This window comes from Drosophila mauritiana, chromosome 2R (assembly GCF_004382145.1).
Source record: "Drosophila mauritiana strain mau12 chromosome 2R, ASM438214v1, whole genome shotgun sequence".
Taxonomy (NCBI): Eukaryota; Metazoa; Arthropoda; class Insecta; order Diptera; family Drosophilidae; genus Drosophila; species Drosophila mauritiana.
Window position 1 is genome coordinate 15,228,213 of NC_046668.1, and position 12,644 is coordinate 15,240,856.

The 12,644-nt window shown below is 42.7% G+C and overlaps 3 protein-coding genes across 3 annotated transcripts; 1 reads left to right on the forward strand and 2 right to left on the reverse strand.

Annotated features, from left to right (window-relative positions):
• Positions 1–1,242: 1,242 nt before the first annotated feature.
• Positions 1,243–2,167, reverse strand: LOC117138566 (UDP-glucuronosyltransferase 2B15). Its single transcript, XM_033300726.1, is given in 2 exon segments — positions 1,243–1,477; positions 1,479–2,167. Coding segments are annotated over 2 exon segments (924 nt in total).
• A 5,271-nt stretch (positions 2,168–7,438) lies between these two features.
• On the forward strand, positions 7,439–11,095 carry LOC117136503 (integrator complex subunit 8). Its single transcript, XM_033297447.1, has 7 exons — positions 7,439–7,635; positions 7,704–8,123; positions 8,182–8,299; positions 8,355–9,277; positions 9,340–10,204; positions 10,263–10,725; positions 10,794–11,095. The coding sequence occupies exons 1-7, from the start codon at positions 7,521–7,523 to the stop codon at positions 10,911–10,913; spliced, it is 3,024 nt and encodes a 1,007-aa protein (XP_033153338.1). The 5' UTR covers positions 7,439–7,520; the 3' UTR covers positions 10,914–11,095.
• On the reverse strand, positions 11,008–12,448 carry LOC117136504 (flap endonuclease 1). Its single transcript, XM_033297448.1, has 2 exons — positions 12,245–12,448; positions 11,008–12,183 (listed from the first exon to the last, which is right to left on the reverse strand). Exons 1-2 carry the CDS (start codon positions 12,324–12,326, stop codon positions 11,108–11,110), a joined length of 1,158 nt encoding a protein of 385 aa, XP_033153339.1. The 5' UTR covers positions 12,327–12,448; the 3' UTR covers positions 11,008–11,107.
• Positions 12,449–12,644: the final 196 nt, after the last annotated feature.

Here is a 12,644-nt window from a genome sequence, read left to right on the forward strand (position 1 = left end):
GTTAATGGTTTATAGATACACAAAAACAAAGCTAGCATTAAATGATTAGGATGGATGGATCTTAGTAACTATATTTCATTCCATAATACAATTAGCTTAAATTATGATATTATATTCATACTCAGTGTATTGTATTGATATTATATTGTAACTTATTATATCAGTAACAGGATTCAACACTGATGTATTACACATAATAAATCATATATTAACAAATATTACAAAAAAACTCTTGTTTAGCTACAGAATCATAGAGAGAACTGGTTATTAGCTGTCCTCCAAATCCTGTTTCTTCTCACCCAACCACGATGCCCATTCGTTATTGGATTTTAATGAGGAATATACAAATTATGATGGGCCATCCCGGGCGATGGAAGCCAAGCAAAGAAGCGGAGACAGGGAGTGGAATGTCAAGTGGCAAGTGCAACATGACCCCCCTCCGCAAGCATGCCCCTCCAAGATGCCGTGGTCATTAGCATGCGAAAGGCAACCACGAAAGGCAGCCAGATCCAACGAGGAGACACCACTAACCACCAACCACCAGCCACCAACCAGTTGACAGTTGTCAAATCCACTTACGCTCTTCATGGTAAACAGTTTCTGACGAGCCTGCTGAAGGATTTATTTAAGTGCAGACAGACTAACAGACTAATAAGTGCGGCACGGCTCTTCCCGCCAAACATATTCATATTCACATAGTATTCATACATATGTGTAGTACATATGACGACAAAAGTGGAGGAGGGGCGGGGGGAGTGGCTGGCTTTTACTACCTGTTTCTACCTGCTCTTTTGTCAGCCCGAGCTTTATTTCAATTTTAACGGACAGCGCCTGACTGGGAAAGTTTCCGTTTGATTTCTATTTTATGCCACGAACGGGAAATTAAACTTCGGCTTTAACAGCTTTGCTGGGCTGCAGAAACTGAATTTGGCGTTTTTTTAACTAATTTCAAAAATAAATTACATTCGAGCAGACCAACAAAGCAGAAAAATCTTTAGGGCGTTTCTAGAAATTTAAGGATTTCAAGATATATGCTTTTTTTATTTCTTTTGCATTTGCAGAGCTCATGATTGATTTAAAACATTTAAATTTTGTGTAAACTTTTTATTGGTAATTGTAGTTTTAAGCTATACTTAATATACTTTACAATCAACATAAAAAAGTAAGCCCAATTTGTACCTCCATAAACTGCAATTTTTATACGTTTTTATGTTGAGCTGCACTTTAAATATACATTAATAACTATTGTATCTTCTTTCTTGCTGGAACTTTAGCTTTTCCCAGTAGCTTTCTAAGCAAAGATTTCACAGCTAGCTGAGTTATGAATACTAAGAACATCAGGATCGCAAGCACCAAGGCGCAGATATCCAAGTTGTGCAGCTCAACAAATCCCATGTGCACCGCTGGACTCTGCAAATTGGGGGCACCACGATGCCTCAGAACGTAATTCACCCAGAAAAGAACAGATTGTCTGGGTGTACAGAGCGGAGAATTTGCGAACCGCTTGAGTGTACTTCTCATTTTCCAGCACTTCGTTGATGGCCTCGCGGAATGTATCTTCGGTGATGGTCTGCAAATCGAGTGAAACGCCATATCCCGAATTTACCATTAGAGCCGCATTCAATGGTTGGTCACCGAAAATGGGCAGTGCCACCATTGGGACACCATGGTACTGGGATTCGGTGATGCTGTCCTTGCCGGCATGTGTGACAAAGAGTTTGGTGTTCGGATGTGCCAGGATATCATCTTGTGGCAGCCAGTCCTTGTAGAAAATGTTGGAGGCATTGCCTGGCGTATTCTCTAGATCCTCCCATTTCCAAATAACATTCTGTTTCAGGCCGGAGAGCACTTTGAACATGATTTCAACGATTTCCGGCTTAACCATGTAACTCTCTATGTTGGAACCAAATGACAGAAATATCGCTCCTTGGCTGGATGTATCCAAGAACTGTGCAGTGTCCTGGGGCAGCGGATCTGGCTGCTTCTTCACCTGTATACCTCCAACTTCAATAATAGCTGCATCATCGATACCACGGTGACATTGTGTCCTGCCTCGGCCAGAGCCTTGGCCGTGGACATATGGATGATCAGATGCGATGGACTCAGGGCACTGTAGACACCCAGTATATTTGCTCCTTGGCTGGGAGATGCCACTGCGAGAAGCCATATAATCATTCTTTTCTTAAAAACAATCTCATTAACTATTCAGATTAACATAAATTGGAACGATAAAGAAAATCATTTAGCCGAACGGCATATACTCTGGCATTATACATCCTACGACAATATAAATTTGACATAGATATTGGTATAAAAAATGACGTGTTAAGTAATTTCGATAATTGTATGATTGTATATATCTTGTTTTCATATTCAAAAATAGTTTCTTTGCCCCAGATACGAAGTCAGCTCTGAATGATCGAGGAAACACGCTTGACAAATAGCGAAAACCTAAAGGTATGGGGCAGAAACAACAACAAAAAAGCGGGAAAAGCAGGTTGATCGAACAGGTTCATTCGCCGTGGAGTTAAGTTAAATCTATGAAACACAGTGGAGAACAGGTCCAACCAAACCAACTGTTTCAATAGCGATTAAACAAATGAGTTGGCTCCTTCGTTTGTTCGGTCCCAGATGTTTTCGGCTGGCTTGTCAATCGGCTCCAAGTTAAATGGATTGTAGTTGGTACCCTGTCTCAGGGTCTAGCGTAATATTTGCTCGCAAACAAAAAGGCGAACAGAACAATCGAAATACTTGAAGGCTCCCCAAAAACAAAAAAAAACGAAAAAACTAAATAAAAAAGAAAACCGAGACTCGTGACTTAACAAGGCCAAGAAGCTAAAATGGAGGGGAATGACGATGGATTTGTATGGATGATGAATGGCGAGAGCAGCAATTGTGCAACCATTTCCACACCATCAGCGGGAAATCCATCAGGTTGGATTAGAATAATATTTCTACCATGAAACAAAAATATGTCACCACTATACACATTTAACCACCAACCTGCGAATTGAATTTATTAACATGAAGTATTATAGATACTTTTATTAAATAGAGATAACAACGTTCTCTCTTTGCATATATTTGAATTATTTCAAAAATGGGATTCTCAATGATTTGGGAATTTTTTCTGTGTGTACTTGAAAATGTTCAATACGATCACCTCCTGTTTGCCAATTGACAATTGATGGGCCGCACATTTGTCTTTCACTTGTCGCCTTGCCGTCTTGTCTTGCACCTTCATCAGCCATCTCTTTCATTGTGCGCATACCCATCTCTCTCTCTGCAGCTCGATTTCTTTCCCTTTCTCGCGGGCTCTTTTGAAGTGAACCCGTTTTGACAAATGTGTGTCATTGCTGGGCCATCAAAAGACACGATCTTTGGAGTCTTTTGCTCTCCGAATTCGATTTTGTTTGGCAAGGTAAGGTGTATTTTCGGGCTATTAATGCTGCCGCAAACGGTAAAACCGAATCAAGTGACTGGCGGCAATCTGAAGATGATCGTCATCATTGTCGAGATCAACAAAAAGCATTCGTTGCCGAAGAAACTTTCAATGAATGGAAATTCATTGAGTGTGAGTGGTTTCCAGTACAAAAGGTCTTAGCAATCCACTTCGATTTATCTTAAAGATATTTTCTAAACTAGTGCATACGTAGCATTGGAAAAATGGCTTTGATCTGCTTTATCCAAGCCACGCTGACAGTTTCTTTTTTGGTCGATTGATCCGCATTTCCGTGTGAATTCTTTAGAATTTTTTTGTCTGTGACACTTCTTAGTGACACATTTGTCATTTCGTCTATTGAAGCCATTACATGGTAAATGATTCCAATAAACAGACCAGGACAATCCGGGGCATGACTTTTTGGACACCAAAAAAAAAAAAGAGAGGTGGCAGCCAAGAAGCTCCGAATGTCTGCGTGGGGATATTTAACAGCTCTCATTGTGGCGACAGCGATGAAATTCTAAAATAATGCCATCACATTTTGAAATTCTTTCCAATTCCAAAAAACATCCACGAAAGAAACCGTGGCGGCGACAAAGATGTCTTATTTACACTCAAATTGCCAGTGTGGCAAAGTTACTTTAGCCGAACTGTCAGATATTAAACATTTTCCAAAAACCTTGTAACTAAAATCAGATCAAATGGAATATAAGCTTTAAATGATTATATAAAGGGAAAAATGTACTACTATTTCATAAAAAACACTTGATACTGATACTGCAGGGTATTGCTCATTCGACTGTATGGCTAATGCCTCGAAATTAGGAGGAGAATTTCCCAACATTCGGTTTTGCATTATTTCAGAAGCCATCAGCGGCGACACGGCGGCCGAAAAGCTCGCCACAATTTTCATTTAATTTTCTCTTTCCGCCGGGGAGCCATTCTCCGGACCACAGCCCCTCAACCAAAACCCCCCCTTCCACCCAAAGAACATCAGCCCCAGCACATCCCCGACTTTCCGAAGAAGTTGCGTAGGTGTCCGGGTTGCTCGTCCGGGTGTGTCAACTGCTGCTGAAAGATTTTCGTGTCGTCGTTTCCATTCCGCCCGCCCGCAGACGACAGACACGAATTCTTTCGACAAGAAAACACATTTCAAAACTTTTCCCCGTGCGCCTTCAACTTTTCTTTTTTTTTCGAATTTTTTTTTTCAATTTTTTTCGTTGATATTTTCTTGGCGGTGTCGCAGTGCGTAAGTAAAAAGATTTAGCAATAGCAATGAATTTAGTTAATTTATGGCATTATTAATAACATCAAGAAGAAAACGAATATAAAGCGAGGAACTCACAAATATATTTTAGAAAATTTTAAAGAACTACCAAAATTACGAATGCTGCTATACCCTTAAAAACATAAACTACATATATTCATAATAATAAGTTAAATTTAATACTAGACCATATTCGATAAAATGTTAACAGTTGGTTGAGAACTAAAAAATATGCTATAAATATGAATGATTGGTTACGAAATCCAGAGCTTGCAACCCTTTGGAAAGAGTATTAGTTTCGAACCATGCGTAATCACTGGTCATATGACCATTTAAAAAAATATGTTTTCCCCATGATACATTTTTGTTTGTATGACAATTTGGCTTAGTAGAGAGATCTAATTAGGCTGCATTCATTTCAAAGATCTGCCTATGGGACAATGGAGAAATTCAGTGGGTCAGCTTAGTTATGCGGAGATTATTGAATGATAGCTAGGCCAAAGCCATAAATACTTGGCCCTGTGTGTATCGATGTTTGTGAATGGCACGAGCTCAACATCAACCTGCATAAAATGCAAATAAGCCCGACAAAAGACGCGCCAGAAACCCCCAAAACCAAACAAATTTACGACCCAATCAATAGACTTCGAAAAGCTGTTTTCGGCCTTTGTTTCCCCATTTTTTTTTGTTTTTTTTTTCGGTTTGTTTGAGCCTCACTAACTTTGAGACGTTTCTGGTTTTCTACGACCAAAGGTGTTCCACTTGCCCCAAAACGAAATTTACATTAATTTGTGAGCAAAGTATGGCATATTATGCAAATATTGAACAGGCTCCAACCTCTGGCATTTCCCCTAGCAACTGAATGAGAACTGTTTTCGGGGATATTTTCAAAAGCGGTCAACACTGCGTATACTTGTTCAATTAAATTCCTAATCATACCCTGTACTACTCGCTTCAGTTTTAAACGCCACCCTGACCGCATCTGTCGAAAATGATTTTTTCAACGGAACGATAACCCGGTTGACTCGCTTTCGAAATCAGGCAGCTAATCAGTGTTATTTAGCAATGACTTAGCAAACGTTTATATTCTAATAGTCCCAAGTCGAATCGTCAAAACAGGCGCATTCCTTGAGGGCAACTTTGAACCCGAAGGAGATAAGCCATTTCGCTGAATCGGAACTATTGAAAGTGCTAAATAGATCAGATCATTCCCTAGGAATATTGGTTGCGTCAAAAAAAAAGGCATGAATGAATAGCTATATAGAGAAAATTCCCCAAAGACTTCAAGGCGAAATCTAAATTTAGCCAACGGTTTATTCTTTTTCGATGACAATTTATTATTAAAATTTATGACGATATTAACACGAATTTCGGAATAATACTTTTACGCATTTGACGTTTTTATAGGCCACCCCCTTAACACCTTTTCCAACACAATTTTCATCTTCGAGAAGACGACTAAAAAAGATTTGTATCAATTCTTATGCGAAGAAGCGTTTGAAAATTAAGTCTCTTTGCCGCGTTATTTATTGCATAATTATAGGAAAAACGGCGACACAACAAAGTATGTAGAAAGATTATCGCACATTTTGACCCCAGAAATAAAATATATTTCTTCTTGAAATTCTATTTGTCTGGGGCTTCTAGAAAAGAAGCCTTGACGAGCCCAGCATCCCATCCAATAGAAACCAATGATCATAAGCAGATGAAAAATGCCATAAACACACATATGCATATGTATTAAGTGGAAACGTGTAATTTGCATAAAATCACCTGATTAAACGTTAAATATTTTATTTAAGATTCAGATTATGGAGTCGAGAAATGCTCATAAAGATCAAAATCCAACGGCTTTAAGAAAAAAGGTGCACAATAAAAAAAAGACCTCGAATGTTCCCCAAAACATCAACTATAAACTATACCATTTTGTAATAGATTTCTTTCAGTGTCTGCATCGAAATCAAACTGAAAGAGAGAGATAACCCAACTTTAGAGCACCTGACTCCATATACAACAAACAGAATATTTGCATAAATTACCCAAAAAGTTTTTGAGGCTACTTTACATTTTTAATGAACAACTATAAAATAGTCTTAGGCATATTGAAATGATTAGGTACTCCCCTTTTGGTCGTTTTTGTTTGTGTTTTTCCGATCAATGTGCAAAGGTGATGGAGTTAAACATTTTATGACACTAATGGAGTATGGATAAAATAAAAATAAACTTATACAGTAAAATGAAAGAAGTAATAAATTGAAAATCGTTTAAGGGAAATCGTTGAAATTGAAATAATATTTTGTTATTACAGCTGAATTTAAAAATCTTAATTTGCGATTATTATTGGGTTAAAAGATGTTTATTATTGTAAAATTTAAGGTAAAGGCTTCTAATAAATGACCAATAAATAAACGTATAACTAATTAATTATCTGACAGCAAAATTGTGCATAAGCAGAAAGTGGACACTTTTTTTAGACGAAATACTTCTCTGTGTCCCAAACAAATAAGTAGAACTTAAGTTGCCAACATGAAGCTCAACAAGATACCAGTACTTTCTGATCCTGGTCTATTTAAAAAAAAAGATTTAAATATTTAAATTTAACAGCATCTTGAAAAACTAACGGCCGTCTTTCGATTGTCCATAAAACGAGTTGGCAGTGCTATCGATGACAGAAATCAGATTATTTGGCACAAGTATCGAAACCTTTCTATCGCCCATCGATACACATCGATTGTAAAGCCACAGCCAGCTGGTCTCCCTTCGCCATTCTTTAATTTTTGTTTTGATTGGTGAATTTTGGCAGGGATTAGCATGGACGATCCTCTTAAGCCCAAGCCAGTTCCACTGGCTGCCGAAACGGTACTGTGGTTCGAGTTCCTGCTCGATCCGCACAAGATTACGCACCATCTGCAGCGCCCGCATCCCGGTATGTTCGACTCACTTGTGGAATCCGGCCGACAATTCGAGATTACAATCCATGCCCACCATTTACAGAGCCCAGCGCCATGGAGCTGATCGTCCAGTTCATCAGCATGACGCCGAACACGGCGCAGGAATCAGTTGGGACGCCTGGCAGTGATTTGCAGAATTTGAACCAGACGCCACTGAATTCGGGACCCATTCCCGGCGTGGTTGGTGGTGCCCCTGCGCCGACAACGCCCAATGCCTCCGGTGGAGTGGGCATGCCCCATAGCCCACAGAGGCCCGCGGAGAAGGGCCTGCAATTGAACCGCAAGCAGTTAGCACTTAAAATCCTCGAGCTGAAGGTAGCCACTTGGCTGAAGTGGGATCTGGATGCATTGGAGAAGAACCTGCCTGTGATTATGCAGCTGGCCCTGCTGCGCGATCTGTGCACCATAAGCTACGGCTGCTCTTTGAGTATTCCCCTGCCCAATGATTTTGACGCGAGAATTTGTATGTTGATTTCTAGCCTCCCCATATACTCCTCTATATCCTCTATGAATCCTTTCAGCCGCTGCTGGAAACGAAAGAGCAGCAAGATTCGCATTGACCATATACCACCGCCTGCTGCTGCGAATGCAACTGATCAAGGAGCAAGCGTTAAAAGCGCCACGTCCTCAAAATACAATGTAATATGTGGTTAAATTATACAAACTGTAATGCTCAAATAAGGCTCAATTATAGGTACCAAACTGTGGACCAGCTTCAGCAGTTTCTGGACACACCGACTCAACCATCCATCGAGTATTTGCAACAGCTGTGCGCATCGACAAAACCTTTCTACATATTTCACTACGACACCTTTGTCCCGCTGCGATGTGATGATCTGGGCACTGGCCAAAACTACGATGTTATGCACCTAATTACACCCCAGGAATTGAGAGCCCAACTGCACTACGAGCTCGCCCAATATTACCTGTACACCAAACAGTATGTTTTGGCCCGGGAAGCGGCCGCCGCGTGTAATACTAATCTGCAGGCAATCCCGCCACAGACAACTCTATATTACTGCCACATACGACCGTCAGAACTGGAAGGCCTACTGCAGGCCTGTGGAATTAGCGCCGAGGAGCAGTCACTCCTGGAGAAGTTCCAGCAATCGCTACTTAACAACTACACAGACATTGTGTCCATACTGCGATTGGACAACAGAAGGCGAGAAATCCCCTTTATAAGCCGGCGGCAACTGGAACTGGACATTGAGGGTTCCATCTCCACGGGCATACTCAAGGAAACAGTTCAGCTGCAGTTGCAGGTGGCTGCCTTGAATGTTGTGCGCAACATCTTTGAGTGGGGCAGCATCTTCGGTAGCGTTGAGTACTTTGAGAAGTACAGGGAACTGGACTGCCTGCCCCCGCTGGTGGAGGGTTTGCAGGAAATGCTGCCCCACTGTACTTTCAAAGAACAAGCGGCACTCAAGCACTTCCTCATCGACTGTTTGCTTCATCAGGGCGGGCAGTCGCGACAGTTGCTACAAACGGTGCGAGGATTTGGACTGTTCTCGTCAGACGAACTCCAGGATATTGACGAACAGATGCTGCAGGCGGCGCCGCCGGTGCCCACCAACTCGTTGGCCTCGCTTTCCGACTGGATGTGTCACTCCAAGAGTAAGAGATATTTCTTTCTTGTAACTAAATTCATTAATTATATTTGAATTTACCCCTTCTAGTAAGCAGAGTTGACGTGGGCGCTCTGGAGCGACAATTGATAAGCTGCACTAATGCCAACACAGTGAGGATTCTGCTAGTGAAATTATGCGCAACTGCACCCGGAAAACCTCTGTGGGCCATTAATCCCAGTTGGGACGTACCGCAGCCGCTGAAAACACTTATTATGGCCATGCCGGTTAGCTTTTTGCAAGACTTCAGCTATGTTCTGCTCGGCAAGGCGCGAGAATTGGCCACCAGAGGCAACTACATCGATGCCGTTTCTATGCTGAGTGTACTGAAGTCGGAAAATCAGCGTCAGGAGATGGCGGCGAATGTGCAGCTGATGTGTAAGCTGCTCACCTGGGAAATCCTGCACATTCAGATAACACAGTGCCTGGAGGAGTGGCACCAGAAGCCACTAGATCTGCAATCCCTGGGAGGAAGATGCAAGCAATGTTTGGGAGCCCTGCAGGCAGGAGATTCAATCGTTCCACGTCCGGATATCCTAGAGAGTTGCGCTATCATGCTACTTAACCTCACAGAATTTCCACCTCTCCTTTACCTGGATAAACGGGCGGGTCCCCTGGAACTACCCTTGGCCTTCGCCGCCACATTCATCGAGATGGAGAAGATGAAGGGCCCCAAGAAGGTATGCCGCGATGCCTGGGAACTGATGCTAAGCATGTTCCTCAACGTTCCGAAGCGTGGCTCCTCAGGAGTTGGCGGTATTAGTTCCCTGCAGGCCTTCCTACAGCGAATCCGCCACCAAAGCGTTTTCGGACTCGCCATCTCCATGATCGGTAAAGTCCACAACATACTTAAGGATGACCCTAACCATGATTTAAGCTGCGAGTACATGCAGCTGTGGCCTACCAGCATTAACAAGTGAGTAGACAGTGATATAGTTTGCTTTAAAATAATAACTCTTTAATGCGCCTTTCAGCCCCATAAGCTACAGTTTGAGAAGCGTCTGCGAGACCCTTCAATGGCTTCTTTCCGAGGCTCTGTCCTACTATCCGCAAACCATTTCTTGGCTGAAGATGAAAGGCGATCTAGATCTAGCCATCGGCAATAATGAGTCTGCAATGCGTTGCTACGTAAATGCGCTGGTTACTGGCACAGACTACTGCACCATGCCGCTGCAGAGGAATGTGGCCGATGACTACGTGATCCGCAAGATGATTCGATGTGCCGCCAATCTGGGCTGTCACATGCAGGCCACCGTTCTGTGTCAGTTCCTTGATGAGATCGACTACGGCATTGTGTTCAAGAATCTCAGCGAGAAATCGTCGAATTTCACTGACGCCATGGATGCATACTACAGCTGCATCTGGGATACCACTCTGCTGGAGTTCATCGTCAATCTGCACGCTAAGCGAGGAGAACACAGTCGGAAACTTGAAGCGGTAGGAATCTATTACTCGGTGTTCTTTTGCGGGTATTCATTAATCTTTATCAACTTTTTAAAAAACAGATTTCTATGATGGGCACTCTGGAGCTGAATGCAAACAACAATGAGGAGATCAAACGAGAATCTGCCATGGTGCGGAAATCGAGATTTCTGCGTGCCCTGGCCAAGCAGTATTTGCTGTAGTCGCAGCCCCCACAGTCCAAACTCTAATTCAAAATCCAATATCCATAATCAAACACCCCAACCTCACCCGCACCCACAAGCAGACCAACTAGCATTAAGCTCAAAGATGTAGTTTTTATTGTATGCATAGGCTTTAAATACGGTTAAGTTAAGATTAAAGAATTGTACGTTTTTCCAGATAAGACACGAATGAACTACTTGGGTCGCCGGCCTCGTCCTCCGCCGCTGGTCTTGGCCTTTTTATTATTGGCGCTCTTCTTTGCTTCCTCGGCTTTTCGTTTGGCAGCATTTGAGGCATTCGGGGTGCTGGGCAGTGTCTTAAAGAAGCTATCGAGTCTCACCTGAGTCTGGGCCTGCTTGGATTTCATCAGCTTTTTGGCACCGTTGCGAACGCGCTCTTCGTTGAACTGCCGGTCGCCGCACAGAAATTTGACAAGACCTTCCTCATCCGGCTCGACCCATTTGAGGTCTATGGAGTCGGCATTGGCTACCTCCGGTTCGATGAAGAGTTCCCGCGCCACCTTGTAGTTCCAGTTCTCGGGCACTGTGTATTTGCTAGAGTCTAGGTTATCCAGAATGGTCTCTATATCCCGATAGGTGTTGATCAGTTCGATCGCCCGCTTGGGTCCAATACCCTTGATGCTCTCACAGTAATCGCAACCCAGCAGAATACATAGATCAATGAACTCTCGGTTGTTAATGGACAGACCTTCCAACAGCTTGTCGTAGCTAAACTCCTTGACGGGCATCTTTCGCGCCTCGCTGTAGGTAAGGTATCTCAACAGTTTTGTAGATCCGAATGTGAGGGCGTCCATATCCTCCGTGGCGGTGGCATAGACCTTTCCTGCTTTCACCAGAGCGGCACACTGGGCCTCCGCTTCGCACGGTGCATCAACATAAGGCACACCCATTAGCGTGAGCAGTTCCTTGGCCTCTTTGGCGTGCTCCTTGGTCACCCGGACCAATCGGCGATTGAACTTCTCAATACCGGCGTCATCTCCCGCATCGGTGGCTGCCTTCAGTGCCTTCTCCGCTTCCTCCCGCCGCTCGGCGCGCTTCGCCAGCTCACCGGACTTTAGATCTGGTGGTTTTCCATCGAATACATATACCGGCTTGATTCCGTTGTCCAGCAATCGGATGGTGCGGTAGAACATGCCCATTAAGTGGGACGTGGGATCACCATTTACGGTGGCCAACTGGGCGCCTTCGGAGCGCACGGCGATGAGGAACTGGTACAGGCACATACTGGCATCGATTGCCACCTTGCGACCTTCGAAATGTAAGCGTTCTATTTAAGTTTTGTTTATATTTAGCAATAGAACAGGACTCACCGAAAAAATGCTTCATCTCACTTTCGCGAATCGCCTGTGGCGCCAGATCGGCAATGAGCTTAGATAAGCCCAAAATTCCCATGGCGATGTATGTGAACTTAACACTTGTTATTAATTAAATATATGATTATATCAAGTAAAGCCGGGGGTTTATCAAATTGTTTTGTTTGTGAAAACACGCCGCGCGCTTTTTTGGCAACAAGTGTGACCGCCTTTTTAATACTTAAATAAATACCAGAACGGATTTACCATTTGTATGGTAAACATTTTTTATTCGCTAAAGTGTTTGTTTTTACATAATTAAACTCGCACCATTGTCCATTTTCATTTAAAATGTTCTAAATAAATATATATATATATATATATATTTATCTATATGTAAATAAGATCAATGTGACTG